We start from the raw sequence: 22,509 nt of genomic DNA, 5'->3' as shown, positions 1-22,509 counted from the left end.
TCCTGATTTTTTTTAACTTTGGATGATGCACAATAACATTCTGTTCCAGCCCCTTATCTTTACTCTGTAACACCCTGCCCCAAATGTGTTTCTTATAAACAACATATAGTAGGACTGGATTTTAATCAACTCTGCTATCTGTTTCCATTTTATAGATGAGTTCATCCCATTCACATTCACAGTTATGATTACCAACTGTGTATTTCCCTCCATCTTATTTTCCCCTTTTGATCCTGTTATTTTTCCTTTCACTCTTTCTCTTCACACAAATGTTTTGCTTTTCATCACCCTCAGTTTCCCTTCCTTTTTATTACCATCACCCTTCCCTTGTCTTATTCCCCTCCTACTTATATATAGGTTAAGATAGGATTTTATATCCAATGAGTATGATTGTTATTCTGTTTCTGACCCAGTTATGATGGGTTTCAAGTTTAAGCATTGCCTGTCACCATCAAACATCCTCCCCTCCACTGTAATAATTTTTATGCCTGTTTAGGTGAGATAATTTACCCCATTTCATCTCTTCCTTCCCTTTTTTCTAAGTGAAGTCCTTTTTTTCACCTCTTGATTTTTTTGTACATATATCATCCAGTCAGATTACTTCCCCACCCTCTATCTCTATATATTCCTAACTACTCCACTACTAATAAGAATTTTTAAGAATTGCAAATATCCTCCTTCATGTAGGAATACATACATTATGACCTCATTGAGTCCCTAAAATTTTCTCTTTCTTATTCATCTTTTTAGGCTTCTCTTGAGTCTTGTATTTGGCCTTCAAATTTTCTTTTTTATATCTGATCTTTTCATCAGGAATTTTTGGAAATCTATTTTATTGAATGACCATTTTTACTCTACAAGAATATACTCAATGTTTTTCTGGATAGGTGATTCTGGGTTGTAAACATAGATCTTTTGCCTTCTGGAATATCATATTCCCTATCTTCTGTTCCTTTAATAGCTGGCATTTCTTTCTGTTTCCTAAAATTATTTTATCCTTAGAATATGGTAGCTTAGTATAGTCTATTATGGGCATATAATAGAAATAGGGTAAGATAAGATTTAGATAAGGACAATATTTGGGGAATAGAATAATAATTTAAGAATAGATTAAGATTAGCTTGGTTTACTGAGATCCATGGGGAAAGATTGGATCTTTCCCCATGGATCTTAAGCAGGAAATTATAAGGAACGAATAGATTTGGTTTTATTTGCCCAAGTGTTAGGAAAATAAGATAAATTAGGAATTTGGGATAATTTAGGGGTTTAACACTTGACAATTCTGGCAAGGCTGCCTGAAGGCCAGTTTGAAACTTGAAGCAAAACTGCTGTCAGAATTCTGTGGTTCTGAAGGGGTTGGAGAATTTCCAACTTGTGATATGGAAATCACTTTAAAAGACTGATATATATTAATTTAAGGTCGCCAAGGAATTCAGCTATGTAATTCCTAAATGAAAACTCAAGTCAGCAGTCAACCTTTTATGGAGTTTTTAATTACAAACAGGAGGAAGAAAGGTATTAGAGAGAGAGAGAGAGAGAGAGAGAAAGGGGAGAGAAGGGAATAGGGCTTAAATACCCCCTCTGCTTAGGCTGGGCAAAGAAAGAGATCAGTCCCTATCACTCACGTGACCAAAATGGAGAAATAGTCTCAGGGCCTCCACCTCCAGCCTCCTTCAGAGAAAGCCAATCTCCAAGAGAATCTTCAGAGAGCAAGAAATTCCTGAGTCCTCAGACTCTGCTATCTTTAAGGAAAAATCTAAGTTCCCTACCCTCAGTTCTCACATCTACCAATCACTGCCGATGTCTCCCCTGTGCCAATGGTGGCTCTAGCTTAACCCAGGACCGCCCAGAGGTCTGTCCCCTTTGCACATGTCTGTTGAAGGTCATATTCTCAAATAATTAAATCTTGAACTTTGCTGCAGCCCTTCCTAAATCCTGTTACCCTGAGTAGGGTGGAGATTGAGGTTTCCAAGACCTAATTCTGTCATTCCAAGTATCTCTATTGTATCAATTCTAAAATCAATCATGACTCAAAGAACTTCCTGTTCTATGCTTAAGCATAGGTCAAAGCCCTTTCCATTGTTTAGCAAAAGGTTTCTGTCCTAAAGTAGTCTTAAGTAGGGAGGAGAAGGATCCTCCCATACCAAGGAGTTTCACATTTCAACAGAGTTCCCACTATCAACAGGTAATTTTCAAGTATGAAATTTCCCAATGGGGGAAATTTCCAATATTCATAAGTCTAAGAAATTTTAAGGTTTACAATCCCCCCTGATGATCATGGGAGACCAGTCTCCCCATTGATCAAACAACATATTCAATTTTGTAATTCAGAATGCAATTCTAACTATAGATATACACAATATTCAAAATTTTTAAGAGAATTAGAATAGTGAGAGAGGAAATAGAAAAGAAAAGAAATTTGCTAGGCGCATTGACAGAAAGCCAAATTAGGGGAAGTCCCATTTGGCATAAATGTGTACATTTATAATAAATGTTCAATCAAAAATTCAGTCCAATCAATCATATCCAAAGTTCATTCTTGATCTTCTTGATGAAGTGTAGGTTTTCCAGCATCTTTCTGCAACAGTTCATTCTCTGGATATAAAAGTTTGAAGCTTCTTTCTTGAAGGTCTTTTCTCTAACAAAATCAAAATCTTGAATTTTTATAAAAGTAAAATCTTAAACAAAATTCAAAATTCTTGGATTTTTATAAAAATACAATCTCAAACAAAAATTCAAAAATGCTTAGATTTTAAATTAAAATACAATCCCCCCTGAAATAAGTATTAAAAATATCAAGTTTAGCTCAGAATGCAATGTTCAGTTATGGGGGTGTATGTGTCAATTATCAAAAGAATAGAAAAACAATAAAAAATATAAGAACAATTCAAAATAGGCCTTGTATAGGTCCAGTTTAAAGTAATTTCTATCCCACAAATATGTAGGACAGAATGCAGTAATATTTCAATTAGCCATTTGTAGCCAAGACTACAGGAAGTTGCCATAATATAAGAAGAAAAGAATTAGAATTCTATTTTGATGGGGAAATGTCATTCCCTCATCTGATTTTTTTGTCATTCTCAGGGATATAGGGAGCCAGCATGATAGTCAAGCTTTGTACTTGTTTGAGTACTTCGAAAAGAGTGTAGATACAAGGAAGTCCTACGACTTAAACATAAGTTAAGCTTCGCAACCTCGAGTCTCACTTTAATATTTCTTGTGTGCTCTATTGGCACTATTCAGGTTTAGTCGTGCTCCTTGTTTTTATCCCTTTTCCTGGAATCAGACACAAACATTAATCACAGTCCTATAATATTTTATCAATAAATGGCAGGTTCCCATAATTTAAAGCTTTTAGGCATATATTGATATTATAGCAAGAGTATATATATTAACTTGTATAACTGCAGGAAAAAATAATATTAATATTAATTATGTGTACCTTCAGTACAAAAAATGAGAAAAATAAAATATTCTGATCAAAAAATAAAAGAAAAGAAATAAGAAAAATAAGAAAAAAATCAGTAATTCAATGTGTTATTGAAAAAACATCATCCATTTGTCTATGGATTATTATCTCCAATTCATATGATAAGATAGAGTCACAATATTTATGATAGGATACAGTCAATCAGTCTCAGCAGAAGATGCTTTCTTCACATGTGAGCAGTGAATCCAAGACTCCCTTTCTCCAATCTTTATAGATGTTGGAGTAGTTAATAATATTTGGGATGGTCCTTCCCATGAAGGTTGAGTTGCTCCAGGTCACTTGAAATTCTTAATATAAACTTTATCTCCTAGGTTCAGGTCATGTAGAGAAAAGTCTAATGGTCCAGCTTGTACTGCAGCTCCAGATTCATGAAGTTCACGTAGTTTGTGCTGTAACTCCTGTATATAGGAAGCAATAGTAATATCTCCCCCTAATAGCGATGTATAAGCCGGGGAGAAAGACTTAGCCTGTATAGGCGGGTGTCCAAAAAGCATCTCAAATGGTGAAATATGTAAGTCTCCTCTAGGCATGCTTCTAAGATAAAATAGGGCCAGAGGGAGAATTTCAGGCCATTTTAAATGGGTCTCAGTGCATACTTTGCCAATCATAGTCTTAAGTTCTTTATTCATCCTCTCCACTCGGCCTGAGCTCTGGGGGTGATATGGAACATGGAATTTGGGAGTTATCCCCAAGCAAGAATATATTTGGTTTAAGACAGAATTCACAAAATGACTCCCCCAATCGGAGTCAATACGTGCTGGCAGGCCAAAATGAGGAATAATTTCCTTTAAAAGTATCTTTGCAACAAAATCTGCTGTGGCTCGGGTCGTAGGAAATGCTTCCAACCATCTGGTTAGTTGATCTACTATGACCAGACAAAATTTATAACATCCAGCCTTTGGCATTGTTATGAAATCTATCTGTAGATGTTCAAAAGGTGTGTAAGCCAGAGGACATCCCCCAAAGGCTTTTCCACGATATGCATGTTGGTTATATGCCTGGCAGATAGGGCAGGCTGAACATACTTTAGAGGCTATAGTAGTTATACCAGGGGCTATCCATACTCTCTTGACAGAGTCCACGATGCCCTGGGTGCCAAAATGAGCATTTTTATGAATAGATTGGCAAATTTGGTTATAGAAACTTCTAGGGAGCAGAGGTTTTCCTTCAGATGACACCCATACTCCATTAATCTGTTTTGCTTTAAATTTTTGTTTCCATTTTTCCACTTCCTTTTCATTATAGGAAAGTGATAAATTTATATTATCAGTGGTTGTTAATGTTAAAATTAATCCAGGTCCTTCTATGGCTGCTAGTTTTGCAGCGGCATCTGCTCTGTCATTTCCTCTAGAGACAGGGTCAGAGCCACCTGTATGGGCAGAGCAATGAACGACAGCTAGGGCTTTAGGCAGTTTGAGAGCAGAAAGAATTTCATTAATAATTTCTGCATTAGCTATGGATTTTCCAGCTGAGGTTAAAAATCCTCTCTGGAGCCATAGCATCCCGACTGAGTGACAAATGCCAAAAGCATATCTAGAATCCATATAAATTGTTGCTTTTTTATCCTTAGCAATTATACAAGCTTGTTTTAGAGCTATGAGTTCTGCTCCTTGAGCGCTAATGTTAGAAGGTAGTGAAGCTGACCATTCAGTGGCAAATTCTGAGACTACGGCAGCTCCAGTGTAACGTATGCAATCCCTCATAAAAGAGGAACCATCAGTAAATAAAATCAGATTTGCATTGTCTAAGGGAGTGTCCAAGAGATTATCTTGAGGCTTTTCTGCCATGGACACTAATGTTTCACAATTATGTAATGGTTCTCCTAAAGTAGGTAAATCTGGAAGCAAGTTGGCAGGGTTAAGAGTAGTACAACATTTTAAGGTAATGTTTTCACTATTTAATAAGGTTATTTCATAACTTGTAATTCTCTGATCTGAGAATGCCTGTGTTCTATGTTTTACCGATAATGCTTCAATCTCATGTGGGCACATTATTGTTAATGGACATCTCAATACTAAATTAACATTTTTTTTACTAGTAAGGCTGTAGCAGCTACTCCTCTAAGACATGGTGGTGCTCCTGCTGCTACTGGGTCCAGTTGGGCAGAATAATCAGCAATTGGGTGCTGAGAAGGTCCCAAAGTCTGAGTTAATATGCTAGAGGCTACTCCTCTTCACTCATGCACATATAAAGTAAATTGCTTGTTGTAATCTGGGATGCCTAGAGCAGGGGCAGACATGATAGCCTTTTTTAGATCTGTTAGAGCTGACAGGTGTTCAGGCTCTAATTTGAGGGGTTCAGGAACCGAATCCTTTGTTAATGCTATAAGGGGTTTAGTAATTTCCCCATAGCAAGGAATCCATTGTCTGCAAAACCCTGTTGCTCCTAAAATTGCTCTCAACTGTTTCTTAGTAGTAGGAGCACTTAATTTTTGAATATTCTCAATTTGTTTTGGAAAAATATAATGAGCACCCGCAGTCAAGATGAATCCCAAATATTCTACTTTTTGGAGACACCACTGAACTTTATCCTTAGAGATTATATGTCCTCTTTTGTGCAATTCCAAAAGAAGGTGTTTGCTATATTCTTGACATGTTTTTGCATCTGTTGAAGTCAAGAGTAGATCATCTACATATTTGATTAATTTGCTATTTTTAAATGTTATATTGTCTGTGTCTTGGTTCAAAATTTGCTCAAATAAGCTCGGACTTTCGACATAACCCTGTGGCAGCCGACACCAGGTATATTGTGAGCCCTTCCAGGTGAAAGCAAAAATATGCCTGGAGTTCTCATGTATAGGTATGGAAAAGAAAGCTGAACACAAGTCTACTACTGTAAAGTATGTAGCTGTGCTAGGAATAGATGAAATGATAGTATGTATGTTAGAAACTATGGAATGTCTCTTTATAACATGATTATTCACTGCCCTTAGATCCTGTATGAATCTATAGAGGTGCTTGCCATCGGGCTCTCTTTTTGTTTTTTTAATTGGCAGAATAGACATAGTGTTATATTCAGATTTTCAAGGGATTATTATTCCCTGTTCTATTAATGAGTTAATAACTGGTGTAATGACCTCAATTGCCTCCTTTGAGAGGGGACACTGAGGGATAGAAGGAGGTGGGCTAGATTTAGTTTTTATCTGCACAGGAACAGCCAACTTAAGTAAGCCTACATCGGAAGAAGATGTGGCCCAAAGAGACTCTGGTATATCTTTAGGTATTGCAAAGACAGAATGCTCTTTTTTCTCCTGACTCTCTGAGAGAATTAGAGGGAGTAAATTTAAAGATTCCTCTGGTACTTCTAATGATAATCAACCATCTGGGGAGCAGGTTATTGTGGCTCTGAGTTTGCATAGAAGGTCTCTCCCCACCAAATTTAAAGGGGAGTCAGGCATCAAAAGGAAGGAATGTTGTACCTCTAGGGGTCCTACAGACACCATTCTAGGAGGAAGTCTTTTAACTCTTTGGGTTATTCCTGATATCCCCATTACATTCTCTGAGCCAACAGAATAACATTGTAAATCAGGTGTTCTCTTTAGTACAGACCAGGAAGCTCCGGTGTCTAATAGACAATCATAATAGGTGTTATCCACCTTTAAGGTAACATGGGGTTCATTAGTATGGGGAGGGCAGTGGATAGGGACAATGGGTAGTAGGACATCAGGTTCCTGGAAATCAAAGGTTGTATCCTCTGATTCCTGTGCCCCAGGCCCCCCCAGACACCATAATTGTGTTTGGGATATTCCTTGGGCACCCCCCTGAAGGGCACCTCTCTGAGGGTCATTAGTACCTCGAGTATTTTTTGGACGTGCTCTATTTCTCATATATTGTTGCTGTTCATTATCATTATAATTTTCTTCATTTGGAGCATTGTCATTATTTTCCCCATTTCCTATTTCTATAATTCTGGTTTCTAAAGTTCTTATTTCTATATTCATTATAGTTATTTACATAGTCATTATGATAATTTCTAGAATTCTGGTTTCTATGACCATTATCATCATTTCTAAAGATATTATTTCTAAAGCTATTATTAAACTGTGTATTCCTTCCAATCATCTTAAGAAAGGTTCTACATTCCATCATTTTGTGGCCCTTCTTCTCACAGAAGTGGCAAGTAATGGATTGATAATTGGATTTCTGGAGAGGGACAATTGTCGTTGATTCATTATCATGCCCATTTTCTAATTTAGTTATCCTATCTATTATATATCTCATTTTTTCTTCATTTCCTCCATGTCATCATTATTTTCTTCCTCCTTTTCTTTGTTTCCCTTTAAAACATATATAGCTGTTTTCACAAGTCTTCAAGGTCCATATCTGACCATCTTGGGCATTGTGTTCTAAAATATTTCTTAATTTCTTTGCAAGAGTTATTGACAAAGATCCTTCTAGCTTCTCTTAAGCTAGCTTCTTTAGTTAGGTCCCAAACTAAGTATCTGTCCCCAAACTCGATTATTCTATCCATTAATCTGGAGGGTGTTTCTTCTTCCTTTTTGTTAAATTTTTTTCAAGTTTTATCCACTTATCTGTACTGTCTGCAAATTCCTTCATTGCCATGAGGATGGCCTCTCTCTCTCTCTTTTTTTATTATATTTTATTTGATCATTTCCAAGCATTATTCATTAAAGACATAGATCATTTTCTTTTCCTCACCCCCACCTCCCCCACCTCCCATAGCCGATGCGCAAATCCACTGGGCATTACATGTTTTCTTGATTTGAACCCATTGCCATGTTGATAATATTTGCATTAGAGTGTTCATTTAGAGTCTCTCCTCTGTCATGTCCCCTCAACCATTGTATTCAGGCAGTTGCTTTTCCTCGGTGTTTCCACTCCCATAGTTTATCCTTTGCTTAGGAATAGTGTTTTTTTTTCTCCTAGATCCCTGTAAATTATTCAGGGACATTACACCGCCACTAATGGAGAAGTCCATTACGTTCAATTATACCACAGTGTATTAGTCTCTGTGTACAATGTTCTCCTGGTTCTGCTCCTCTCGCTCTGCATCAGTTCCTGGAGGTTGTTCCAGTCTCCATGGAATTCCTCAACTTTATTATTCCTTTGAGCACAATAGTATTCCATCACCAACATATACCACAATTTGTTCAGCCATTCCCCAATTGATGGACATCCCCTCGTTTTCCAGTTTTTGGCCACCAAAAAGAGCATAGCTATGAATATTTTTGTACAAGTCTTTTTTTCCATTATCTCTTTGGGGTACAGACCCAGCAGTGCTATGGCTGGATCAAAGGGTAGATATTCTTTTGTCGCCCTTTGGGCATAGTTCCAAATTCCCCTCCAGAATGGTTGGATCAGTTCACAACTCCACCAGCAATGAATTAATGTCCCTACTTTGCCAGATCCCATCCAGCATTCATTACTTTACTTTGCTGTTATGTTAGCCAATCTACTAGGTGTGAGGTGATACCTCAGAGTTGTTTTGATTTGCATCTCTCTGATTATAAGAGATTTAGAGCACTTCTTCATGTGCTTATTAATAGTTTTGATTTCTTTATCTGAGAACTGCCTATCCATGTCCCTTGCCCATTTATCAATTGGAGAATGGCTTGATTTTTTGTACAATTGATTTAGCTCTTTATAAATATGAGTAATTAAACCTTTGTCAGAGGTTTCTATGAAGATTTTTTCCCAATTTGTTGTTTCCCTTCTGATTTTAGTTACATTGCTTTTGTTTGTACAAAAGCTTTTTAGTTTGATGTAGTCAAAATTATTTATTTTACATTTTGTGATTCTTTCTATGTCTTGCTTGGTTTTAAAGCCTTTCCCCTCCCAAAGGTCTGGCATGTATACTATTCTGTGTTTACCCAATATACTTATGGTTTCGTTCTTTATGTTTAGGTCACTCACCCATTTTGAATTTATCTTGGTGTAGGTTGTGAGGTGTTGATCTATTCCTAGTCTCTCCCACACTGTCTTCCAATTTTCCCAGCAGTTTTTATCGAATAGTGGATTTTTGTCCCAAAATCTAGATTCCCTGGGTTTATCGTATACTGTCTTGCTGAGGTTGCTTTCCCCCAGTCTATTCCACTGATCTTTCTTTCTGTTTCTTAGCCAGTACCAAATTGTTTTGATGACTGCTGCTTTGTAATATAGTTTTAGGTCAGGGACTGCAAGGCCCCCAACATATGTGTCTTTTTCATTATTTCCCTGGATATCCTTGATCTTTTGTTCTTCCAAATGAACTTTGTTATGTTCTTTCTCTAAATCAGTGAAGAAGTATTTTGGTAGTTCAATGGGTATGGCACTAAAGAGATAAATAAGTTTGGGTAGGATGGTCATTTTTATTATATTGGCTCGTCCTATCCATGAGCAGTTAATGATTTTTCCAATTGTTCAAGTCTAGTTTTAGTTGTGTGGGGAGTGTTTTGTAGTTGTATTCATATAGATCCTGTGTTTGTCTCAGGAGATAGATTCCTAGGTATTTTATTTTCTCTAAGGTGATTTTGAATGGGATTTCTCTTTCTAGTTTTTGCTGCTGAGCCGTGTTGGAGATATATAGAAAAGCTGATGATTTATGTGGGTTTATTTTGTATCCTGCAACTTTGCTAAAGTTGTTGATTATTTCAATTAGCTTTTTGGTTGAATCTCTAGGATTCTTTAAGTAGACCATCATGTCATCTGCAAAGAGTGATAACTTGGTCTCCTCCTTGCCTATTTTGATGCCTTCAATTTCTTTTTCTTCTCTAATTGCTACTGCTAGTGTTTCTAATACAATGTCAAATAATAGAGGTGATAATGGGCATCCTTGTTTCACTCCTGATCTTATTGGGAATGCGTCTAGTTTATCCCCATTGCAGATTATATTAGCTGGTGGTTTTGGATATATACTGTTTATTATTTTTAGGAATGACCCTTCTATTCCTATGCTTTCTAGTGTTTTAATAGGAATGGGTGTTGTATTTTATCAAATGCTTTTTCTGCATCTATTGAGATAATCATGTGGTTCTTGCTGGTTTGCTTGTTGATGTGGTCAATTATGTGGATAGTTTTCCTTATGTTGAACCAGCCCTGCATCCCTGGTATAAATCCTACTTGATCATGGTGAATGATCCTTCTGATCACTTGCTGGAGTCTTTTTGCTAGTATCCTATTTAAGATTTTTGCATCTATATTCATTAGCGAGATTGGTCTATAGTTTTCTTTCTCTGTTTTTGACCTGCCTGGTTTTGGAATCAGTACCATGTTTGTGTCGTAAAAGGAGTTTGGTAGAACTCCCTCTTTGCTTATTATGTGAAATAGTTTGTATAGTATTAGGATTAACTGTTCTCTGAATGTTTGATAGAATTCACTGGTGAATCCATCAGGCCCTGGGTATTTTTTCTTAGGAAGTTCTTTGATGGCTTGTTGGATTTCAATTTCTGATATGGGATTATTTACGAATTCCATTTCCTCTTCTGTTAGTCTAGGCAGTTTGTATTTTTGTATATATTCATCCATATCTCCTAAATTGGTGTATTTATTGCCATATAATTGGGCAAAGTAATTTCTAATGATTGCCTTAATTTCCTCTTCATCAGAGGTGCTGTCCCCCTTTTCATCTTTAATGCTGTGAATTTGCTTTTCTTCCTTCCTTTTTTTAATTAGATTGACCAGTACTTTGTCTATTTTGTTTGTTTTTTCAAAGTACCAGCTTCTTGTCTTATTTATTAAATCAATAGTTCTATCACTTTCGATTTTATTAATTTCTCCCTTAATTTTTAGGATTTCTAATTTGGTTTTCTGCTGGGGGGTTTTAATTTGATCGGTTTTGAATTTTTTCATTTGCATTTCCAATTGATTGATCTCTGATCTCCCTAGTTTGTTAATACAAGCATTCAGGTATATGAATTTACCTCTGATTACCTCTTTGGCTGCATCCCAAAAGGTTTGAAAGGATGTCTCACCATTGTCATTTTCCTCGATGAAATTATTAATTGTTTCTATGATTTCTTCTTTAACTAAACGGTTTTGGAGTATCATTTTGTTTAATTTCCAATTGGTTTAGATTTGGTTTTCAATGTAACATTACTAATCGTTATTTTTATTACCTTGTGATCTGAGAAGGCTGCATTCATTATTTCTGCTTTTCTGCATTTGTGTGCTATGTTTCTGTGACCTAATGTATGGTCAATTTTTGTGAATGTGCCATGTGATGCTGAGAAGAAGGTGTATTCCTTTTTATCCCTATTTATTTTTCTCCATATGTCTATTAATTCTAATTTTTCTAAGATTTAATTCACTTCTTTTCCCTCTTTCTTATTTATTTTTTGATTTGATTTATCTAAATTTGATAATGGTTGGTGTAAGTCTCCCACTAATATGGTTTTACAGTCTAGTTCTTCCTTCAATTCTCCTAGTTTCTCCATTAGAAATTTGGGTGCTATATTATTTGGTGCATACTTGTTGATTAATGATATTTCCTCATTGTCTAAAGTCCCTTTTAACAAAATATAATTACCTTCCCTGTCCCTTTTGATCAGGTCTATTTTTGCTTTGGCTTTATCAGATATCATGATTACCCCTCCTGCCTTCTTTCTGTCAGTTGAGGCCCAGAAGGTCTTACTACATCCTTTAATTCTGACCTTGTGGGTGTCAACCCGCCTCATGTGTGTTTCTTGAAGACATCATATGGTAGGGTTTTGGATTCTAATCCATTCTGCTATTCGTCTATGTTTTATGGGTGAGTTCATCCCATTCACGTTCAAGGTTATGATTGTCATTTGTGGACTCCCTGGCATTTTGATAGCCTTCCCTAATTCTAACCTTTTCTTCTTCGGCTCTACCTTTTAGTCCAGTGATTTACTTTGAATCAGTCCCCCTTGTCCCCTCCCTTGATGTTTCCCTTTTTAGTCCCTCTCTTTTTGTTCCCTCGCCCTCCCCCCTCTCTTTCCTTCCCTTTTTGTTTTCCCTCTCCACCTCCCCCGCTTGGTTTTCCCTTCTCCCTACCCATGTTGGGTAAGATAGAATTCAAAATCCCAATGGATCTGGATGTTTTTCCCTCTCAGAGTTGAATTCCCTGAGATTAAGGTTTAAGTAAAAAAAACCCTCTCTTCCTCTCCTTCTTATAGGAGTTTTCTTCCCCTCCCCTTCCCATGTGAATCTTTGTGTGAAAAAGATTATTCTATTTGGTCTTTCTTTTCCTCATATTTATACATTACATTTCCCCCACATGTTAGTATACGTTGTTTGATAGAGATGTAGTCCTTATAGAAGAGAGTTTGAGTAAAAGAAGAAGATAACATTTTTCCCCTTTCCTTAATATTTACCTTTTCAGGTATTCCTTGCTCTTTGTTTTTCGGTATCAAACTTTCCACAGGGCTCTGGTCTTTTCTTTGCAAAAAGTTGGAAGTCTTCTATTTTGTTGAATGCCCATACTTTCCCTTGGAAGTATATAGTCAGTTTTGCTGGGTAGCTGATTCTTGGTTGAAGACCCAGCTCTCTTGCCTTTCTGAAGATCATGTTCCATGCCTTATGATCATTCAGAGTAGAACTTGCAAGGTCTTGTGTGACTCTGATTGGCATTCCTTTATATCTAAATTGTCTTTTTCTAGCTTCCTGTAGGATTTTTTCTTTTGTTTGATAGCTTTGGAATTTGGCAATTACATTCCTGGGAGTTGTCTTTTGGGGGTTTAGTGTAGAAGGTGTTCTGTGAGCTCTGTCAGTGGCTGTATTGCCCCCTTGTTCTAGAATCGCTGGGCAATTTTCTTTGATTATATCTTGTATCACGATGTTGAGTTTGGTGTTTATTTCTGGCTTTTCTGGAAGTCCAATTATTCTTAAATTATGTCTTCTCCCTCTATTTTTCAGGTCTGTCACCTTGTCGGTGAGATATTTTATGTTCTCTTCTAATTTCTTGGTATTTTGGCTTTGCTTTATTAATTCTTGCTCTTTTACATGATCGTTGTCTTCCAGCTGCCTGATTCTGGCCTTTAAAGCCTGGTTTTCCTTTTCACTTTGATTCAAACTGCTTTTGTAGATGCGTGAATTTTTTTTTGCATTATTTCCCACTTTTCCTCCCAGAAGGCTTCCATCTTTTTGGTCATTTCTGATTCAAATTCTTCATGTGTTTGTGGAGAGTTTCCATTTTCTTTGGAAGCTTTTGGAGCATTTTCTTGCATATCGTCTTCTATCCCCTCTGTATTTTGTATTTTGGTTCCATAGAATGTGTCCAAAGTCTCCCCTTTCTTCTTATTTTTCTTGGGATTTTGGGGCTTCTGTGCTTCTGTGGAGTTTGCCATCTCTGAATGGGGAGGATTAGTTTTTCTTATCTCTGTCTGGTGTTCAGAGGCTTTAGTCCTGGGCAGATTGTGCATTCTATGAGCTTTCCCTGGGTTAAATTGAGTATGGGCAATGACTTTCACTGGAACTGGAATGGAAGGGTCGGACCAGGGGGCCACACTCTCCCCTGGCTCTATCTGCTTCCCTGCTGCTAAGGTGCCCGCTCGACTGCACTGGGTTGGGTTGCTTTCCAGAAGTTGCCTTCAGAATAGCTGGCCATGAGGCTGTTTTGTCGGCCCTGAGGGTTACTGTTGTTTCAGATGACCCTGCTCTCTGCGGGGGGATGGGCCACGACTTCCGGGAGCTCCGAGGGCAGTGACTTTCACTGGGACTCTGATAGAAGGATCCAGCCTGTGAGGCTGTCTTGTCCACCCTGAGGGTTGCTGTTGTTTCAGACAACCCTGCTTTCTGCCAGGGTATGGGCTGCGGCTTCCAGGAGCTGAGGGCAGTGACTTTCACTGAGATTCCAATAGAAGGATCCAGCCTGTGAGGCTGTCTTGCCCACCCTGAGGGTTGCTGTTGTTTCAGACGACCCTGCTCTCTGCCGGGGTATGGGCTGCAGCTTCCCGGAGCTGAGGGCAGTGACTTTCACTGGGACTCAGATAGAAGGCCCTGAGAGTTGCTGTTGTTTCAGACGAACCTGCTCTCTGCGGGGGGAGCTACAAGGGCAGTGACTTTCACTGGGACTCAGATAGAAGGCCCTAAGCGTTGCTGTTGTTTCAGATGACCCTGCTCTCTGAGCAGGGCGGGGCTGCGGCTTCCCAGAGCCTTGGACTCTGTGCTCCTACCCCTTAGGTCCGAGTGATCTCGGGTTCTGGATTTTGAGGGGGGCCGTACCTTTTGGTCCAGGTCCAGGTCCAGGAGGAGGATTCCCGGGGTCTGTGCTGCTGATCGTTTTGAATTTCGGCTCCTTAGGAGCTTATAGTTTGAGATCGGTCGGGAAGGGTTTTCCGGAGATCTGAACTTTAGCTTTCTCTAAGCCGCCATCTTGACTGGAAGTCGAGGATGGCCTCTCTACAACAGTATAGTTGTAGATAATCCTCAGGATTGTTATAGTCCCATTCAGGATCCTGCGATGGCCAATGTGCTGCATTAAGCCCCCGGGTTTTGTTGACATGAGCAATTATTTTATTTTTTTCACGTTCAGTTAAAAAAGCCTGTAGCAAGTTCTCAATGTCCTTGTAAGAAGGATTATACTGAAAAAATATGTCTCCCATCTTTTTTGCTACTAGAAAAGGATCTTGTTCATATGTGGGGATATTTCATATAAATTCATTTATTTCTTGGGGAGTAAATGGTATCCTATGTCTTAAAGTCACCACATCCCCATTCCATCCTATTTCAGGTGCTTCTCTTAGAGGAAACAGGCCTCTAGTTGAATTTTTACCTGTGGGTCAGTTTGACAAGGACAGGTTTCTCTAGGAGGACAAGATCTCCTTTGTGTTGGAATTTGGTTTTCTGTAGGAGAGGGAACATGAGAAACTGGGATTGCAGGGGAAGGTTTTTGGGGATTAAATTCAGTCAAGATTTGCACTATATGAGAGAAGCAGTCTGTTAACTGGGCTATAGGGAAGGTGTTTTCCATCTCTATTTTAGGGAAGGAAATTTCCTCATTCAAAAGTTCAGAAACAGGTCTGTTTCTGGTAGAGTGGGTGTTTGCCAATTGATCCTGTAAGAAACATTTTAGATCTTCTAATTGGGCTTGAATTTTATCCTCAATTTTTTCTATTTAATCCTCAATATTTTTTATTTTAGCATCTCTAAATATAGTATTGAGGAGTACAAAAATGACAGTACCTATTAACATAAAAATTTGGAGGTATCCTGCATTCCTCAATGCCCCTAATTCTTCAGCTGCCATATAAATGTCAAAGAATGTAGTACTCATTTATATATTATATATTGTTATTGTAATTATTTCTCTAACAGTCTTCACAAGACACGTGGGGGGCAGGGCAAAGGAAAAAACAACTTTCCACAGGTTTTTTTTTTTAATGTAGGAAGTTGTTCCTTAAGGAAAAGGATATTTAGAAACAGCTCTTCCAGCCAGGACTTTAGGGTCCTGTTGCTGAGATTTAAAGCAGCTGTTTTCTATATAACTATCAGAGTCACACAGCTGGGAAGTATCTGAGGTCCGATTTGAACCTAGGACCTTCTGTCTCTAGGCCTGGCTCTCAATCCACTGACCTACCCAGCTGTCCCTTAAGATTAAAGGGAAGAAAAAGAAAAACTGCTGATTCCAATTTAACTTAAGGAGAAAAGAGAAGAGAGAAAAAGGTTTTTATACTCACGTGTTCTAGCAGCTGTGTCTTTAAACCAAGTTTGCTGTTAAAAGGGACTAAGTGGTGAGAAGGTAGAGTAAAAAGACAAGGAAATTCAGAAGTTTATTGAGAGTTCTTTAGACTCCCGTGTGGTCAGCCACACGGGATATGGATATATGTGATATGGAAATCACTTTAAAAGACTGATATATATTAATTTAAGTTCGCCAAGGAATTCAGCTATGTAATTCCTAAATGAAAACTCAAGTCAGCAGTCAACCTTTTATGGAGTTTTTAATTACAAACAGGAGGAAGAAAGGTATTAGAGAGAGAGAGAGAGAGAGAGAGAGAGAGAGAGAGAGAGAGAGAGAGAGAGAGAGAGAGAGAGAGAGAGAGAGAGAGAGAGAGAGAGAGAAAGGGGAGAGAAGGGAATAGGGCTTAAATACCCCCTCTGCTTAGGCTGGGCAAAGAAAGAGATCAGTCCCTATCACTCACGTGACCAAAATGGAGAAATAGTCTCAGGGCCTCCACCTCCAGCCTCCTTCAGAGAAAGCCAATCTCCAAGAGAATCTTCAGAGAGCAAGAAATTCCTGAGTCCTCAGACTCTGCTATCTTTAAGGAAAAATCTAAGTTCCCTACCCTCAGTTCTCACATCTACCAATCACTGTTGATGTCTCCCCTGTGCCAATGGTGGCTCTAGCTTAACCCAGGACCACCCAGAGGTCTGTCCTCTTTGCACATGTCTGTTGAAGGTCATATTCTCAAATAATTAAATCTTGAACTTTGCTGCAGCCCTTCCTAAATCCTGTTACCCTGAGTAGGGTGGAGATTGAGGTTTCCAAGACCTAATTCTGTCATTCCAAGTATCTCTATTGTATCAATTCTAAAATCAATCATGACTCAAAGAACTTCCTGTTCTATGCTTAAGCATAGGTCAAAGCCCTTTCCATTGTTTAGCAAAAGGTTTCTGTCCTAAAGTAGTCTCAAGTAGAGAGGAGAAGGATCCTCCCATACCAAGGAGTTTCACATTTCAACAGAGTTCCCACTATCAACAGGTAATTTTCAAGTATGAAATTTCCCAATGGGGGAAATTTCCAATATTCATAAGTCTAATTAATTTTAAGGTTTACAAACTGTCAGTCTTGGGAATTTCTCTCTCTCTCTCTCTCTCTCTCTCTCTCTCTCTCTCTCTCTCTCTCTCTCTCTCTCTCTCTCTCTCTCTCTCTCTCTCTCTCTCTCTCAAGACCTGGAAGCTGTTTTTCCTTGCTCCCTGGTAAATAATATATAAAACGTTTGTAAATACAAGATTAGCAGTTTGGGAAGAGTGAGACAACTCTTTGGCAATGGCTGGAGTGAGAAGACTAATAAGAAAAGAGGCAAGATCTTTTATCTTTATCTCTGTGAGTCTACAGGGTAAAGATAAGGCTGTTTGGCTGGGAAAGCCAATTTAGCTGATCGAGGCCCATTTTTACTAGTCTGACAGTGGAATTGAGATCTGAAGAACTTGGAGGCAGTTCTACTCTCTAGATGTAAATAAAGTTGAATTTGCTATCAGACTGCTCAATGTGATTTAATTGTGAATTGGGGTAATGGAGAAGTAGGTAGAGGTTAAGAGGTTGTAGTTTACCCTAATTTCTAGGTAGTTGCCCCTGTCAGTTGCTGTTAGTCTGCTGTTAGTGCATGGGAGAGAGAGAAAGGGAGAGAGAGCACTGCTCACTGGACTGAATTGAGTCTGGTATCTCAATAATTCATGGAATGAAAGTCTTCAGAGAAAACAGGTTTGTTTACAGGAACCAGCATTGTTAGGATTTCTGTCAGAGACAGACATCTCCAAAGGTGTCTTGAAAAATGGCTCAGAGAAACAGTTGCTCCTCCTTCTATTCCCTTCTGGGTCTCAGCACTCAAGACCCCTCTCCTCAGGAGAATTTCCCAGAAGTCCTTGTCCAGCTTCCAACTGTCCTTCCTGCCTCAAGCACTATAAAGCTCTCAACATTCCATTTCCCCCCAATGGTTCTTTTTTTCTACTCCCCATCTTTACAATATCTCGGTTTTGATTTTTGTGAGTCTTTTGATAAAAGCTCATGATGCTTGTGCACTGACTTTTCCTATTCTTCTTCTATCTTCTATCCCACCAAAATAATAAATTCTTATCTTACTATCTTACTTTATCTAGGATTCTATCTATATATGCTACAAAATATTTGTAGGAAAGTTTTGGCTGGGAAAGCATAATACAAATTCCATTATAATGTTGCATGCAGTGCCCTACCCACCCCTGCATTTGGGGGTGAGGCCAAGCTCTGCTGGGAGGGTCCAGGGCCCCATACTATCCTCTTGTGTTTGGGGAGGCAGGGCCAGAGCCCCTCTAAGCCATCTTTGCAGCTTCTGAGCTTAAGGGGTGCTCCCTGCTTCAGGGAGGGAGGGAGGGAAGGAGGGACATGGGCCAAGTTCTAGCTCCTCCAGCTCACTACTTTGGGGTGACCTCACTGCTTTGTGTGGATTCACAGCTTTAGGGTGGGCATGCCACTTTGGAGTGGGCTCTCCTCTTTAGGTTGGACTTGCCTCTTTGGGTTGGACTCATTACTTTGGGGCAGGCTCAGATCACCACTTTTGGGTGAGCATGCTTATCCCCTGGTATGGTAGATAGAGGCTATAATGCCCCACCCTTTGTATTCAGGGGCAGAGCCAGGCTCTCAGTTGACCAAGACCTGCATATACCCACAGAAAGGTCTTTGTGTGCCATCTTTGGCACATACATCATAGGTTCTCCATCACAGCCCTAGAGTAACTCTAGGTTACTTATTTAGTTCTCTGCATGCCCAAGAAGGGAAAGCTCCCTTGACCTTAGGGTCTATGCAGATTGTCCAGAATTGCCCAAAATCTCATAGCAACCTATCTGTATGACAACCCATATCATTCCCCTTTTCAAATAACACAGGACACAGAACCAGAATTAGAATGAAGCATCAGCCTTCTGGAAGTGTTCCATACTGGGGCATAGGTCAAGAATGGCCACGGGGTCCTATATTGATGGAGTGGGGATTATCACAGGGCTTCTAGAAATGGAAGGAGGAGCAGTAGTATCCCATGGGTGGAGGTGTTCTTTATTGCTCAGTAGGTAACATCTGTATCTAGAAATGGGAAAGTTGAGAGGCCACGCATTTAACAAATAGCAAAAGAAGCAATGTAAGAATAAAGGGGATGAGAAGGAATACCACCAGGTACCTGAGGGGAAGATGGACTTTAGGAAGTCCCAAAAGGATGCTGGGTTACAGTTTACATCATGGAACCATCTGGCTTGTTGATAAATCTTTTCTAGGCTCTCCCCAACCTCTCTTGTTGTTGTTGATTCAAGTGTGTTGATTCAACAGAAAGAGTTAATGACCGTATATACTCTTCCTTTCTCCAGTAGGTGATAATCTATGGCCTCATGGTTGTCTAGCACCAAATTGGGAGGGAGTTCAGAGACTTCTGGAAATTAAGAATTCATGCTCCAGATTTCAGGGGATGATCTCTAGGTTCTTTTTAATGTTACTAAGAGAGGATTGGTGGTATGCAAATTCTCCCCAGGGCGCAGCCACACTCTGTGCATTCTAGGATGATGCAAAGGACTCTCTTCTGACAGAGATATATAGAAGCAGCGGGGAGTCATGGGTAGGTTTATGGTCAGGGACTATATTATCCACAAAGTATCCCAACATTTAGGAACAACTGAAATATATATTATTGAGATATAAGGATAATCTCCCATTGATTGCTGGACAGAGGGACAAGTGAAGTGAGGACTGTTCTCAGGTACATGGAGAGGGGAGTACCTCTGCCCCAAGTCCCTCTGGCTTTCTAGTAATGAACTCTGGCAGGCCATCTCAGGCACACCCACAAAGAGGGGTCTGCATCCCCTTTTTAGCACATGTGCCATAAGTTTGACATCACTGGACTATGATTTTCTCCCTCCCTGGAAAGATTGGAAACCTTCTCTCTGATCCTCTACCTCTTTATAAAAGAGGGTTCCTCTGAGAACTCATGTCATTATTTTCCATCTAGTCACTCACCTGGACTTCATGTTTTCCAGTAACTCGGCATTAAACAAGATGAAATCAACTGTCTAACTCAGTTCCTCAGACACTCTTCCTCCCCAGCTTTAGTACCTCATTATGCTTCCAGGCTGAGCAATTTCTTTCTCACCCTCCTACACTTTTCTGCATGTTTCAATTATCTTCTTCTACTGGATTGTGAGGTTCTTAAAGGCAAGGAGTGTCTTCTTCCTTCTCTTTAAAAAAAAAAGAATAAATGATCAGTATTTAAATTTTACTGTTATAGGGAAATACATTTCAATGTAAAACAATGAACGAGGAATACAGAAATACCTAGGAAAGATGTATGTGAACTGATAGTGAAGTAAGCATGAGCACAAAAACAATATAGGCAATTGCCACAACTTGAATAGCTATGGACATTTATATTCTATGACTAGAAATGAACATTTACTGTCCTGCAGAAGTGAGAGCACCCATAGGAGAACATGAGAGTAACCGAGTGTCAGATTTATATCCTTGAGTTGCAAGATGGAATTTAAAACTACATAGCTGTAACTTTCTAGTTTTTAACTGGAAGCACCCAATTTTAGTTTCATTTGAAAATGTGTCTGTTAAATTTGTCCTGTATTCTCTTAGAGAATTTTCACTTTGAATCTGTAAAATATCTAATCTATGATGTTTGTTCTGGTCCTAGATGATTGTCAGAGTAACGGGAATACTTGGAGGACCTCTCTTGGGCTTGTTTACTCTTGGAATTTTAAACCCTTTTGCCAATGTATCTGTAAGTATTCATAAATACACATTTTACTATGACTACATTTTTAAGTATGCAACCCCCTGCAAGGTCATCTGATAGATTAGAAATATATGACAGTAGAAATTCCCAAATACCATGAACACTCCTAACATTCTAAGATATCATTTAGAAAAGGATTGCTTTACAGTTTATTCATGAAATCCATTAGTAGAAATGTCTTTAATGTTTTATACAACCTTTCCTGCATTTCTTCTCTGGAAATTGCTATATGGTTTGATATACTAAGAGAAAAAGCAATGAAAAACCAATGGGATGAGAGTCCCTCAAAGAGAAATAGAGACAGGGGCACCTAGGTGGCTCCATGGCTTGAGAACCAGAACTAGAGATGGGAGGTCCTGGGTTCAAATGTGATCTCAGACACTTCCTAGCTATGTGGCCCTGGGCAGGTCACTTAACCCTCATTGCCTAACCCTTACCACTCTTCTGACTTGGAACCAATACAGAACATTGATTCTAAGATACAATGTAATGGGATTTTTAAAAGCAAGATAAACAAAAAAGCATAGCATTTAGATTTATTCATATATGAACAGGGACTTACCCATTTTAAAAATATTTTGGGGATAAGACCTAGTAATGGTAATTATTGGATCAAAACATATACATTATTTTATACCCCTTTGAGCATAATTTCAAATTGCTCTGCAGAGTGTGATTGGATCAGTTCACAACTCCAAAAGCAATGTACTAGTGTCCCAATTTTGCCATACTCCCTCTGACATTGGTTTTCCTTTACTTTCATATTGGTCAATATGATAGATGTCATGTGGTACTTGAGAGTTGTTTTAATTTGCATTTCTCTAATCAAGAGGAATTTAGAACATTTTTTCATGTGATTTTTTCCCCTTTTAAACATTATTTTATTTTGTCATTTTCAAACATTATTCATTGGGAAAAAAAAGATCATTTTCTTCCCCTCCCCCCCAAACCTCCCATAACTGACATGTATTTCCACTGGGTATCATATGTGTCCTTGATTCAAACCCATTTCCATGTTGTTGGTATTTGCATTAGGGTGTTCATTTAGAGTCTCTCCTCAATCATATCCCCTCAACAACTGTAGTCAAGCAGTTGCTTTTCCTCAGTGTTTTTACTCCCATAGTTTGTCCTCTGCTTGTGAATAGTGTTTTTTTTCTCCAAGATCCCTGCAGATTGTTCAGGGACATTGCATTGACACTAATGGAGAAGTCCATTACATTATACTGAACCACAGTGTATCAGTCTCTGTGTACAATGTTTTCCTGGTTCTGCTCCTTTCGCTCTGCATCACTTCCTGGAGGTTGTTCCAGTCTCCATGGAATTCCTCCACTTTATTATTCCTTTGAATACAATAGTATTCCATCACCAACATACCACAATTTGTTCAGCAATTCCCCTATTGAAGGGCATCCCCTCATTTTCCAATTTTTGGCCACCACAAAGAGCGCAGCTATGAATATTCTTGTACAAGCCTTTTTGTCCATTATCTCTTTGGGGTACAATGCCCAGCAGTGCTATGGATTTATCAAAGAGCAGACACTCTTTTATCGTCCTTTGGGCATAGTTCCAAATTGCCCTCCAGAATGGTTGGATCAATTCACAACCCCACCAGCAATGAATTAATGTCCCAACTTTGCCACAT

General features: G+C 38.8%; 1 protein-coding gene across 2 annotated transcripts in view; it reads left to right on the top strand.

Annotated features, from left to right (window-relative positions):
• The window catches only part of LOC103101763 (sodium-coupled monocarboxylate transporter 1-like), a 228,164-nt gene that overhangs the window by 161,845 nt on the left and 43,810 nt on the right, over positions 1-22,509 (top strand). For both annotated transcript variants that reach the window (XM_056798700.1, XM_007503479.3), the window contains one exon: positions 20,766-20,852. In XM_056798700.1, coding sequence (XP_056654678.1) covers positions 20,766-20,852 — 87 coding nt within the window. The remainder of the gene's footprint in view (positions 1-20,765; positions 20,853-22,509) is intronic.

Source organism: Monodelphis domestica, chromosome 5, assembly GCF_027887165.1.
Source record: "Monodelphis domestica isolate mMonDom1 chromosome 5, mMonDom1.pri, whole genome shotgun sequence".
NCBI lineage: Eukaryota > Metazoa > Chordata > Mammalia > Didelphimorphia > Didelphidae > Monodelphis > Monodelphis domestica.
The sequence above is the reverse complement of the archived record's forward strand: the minus strand, read 5'-3'. Positions and strand labels throughout refer to the sequence as shown.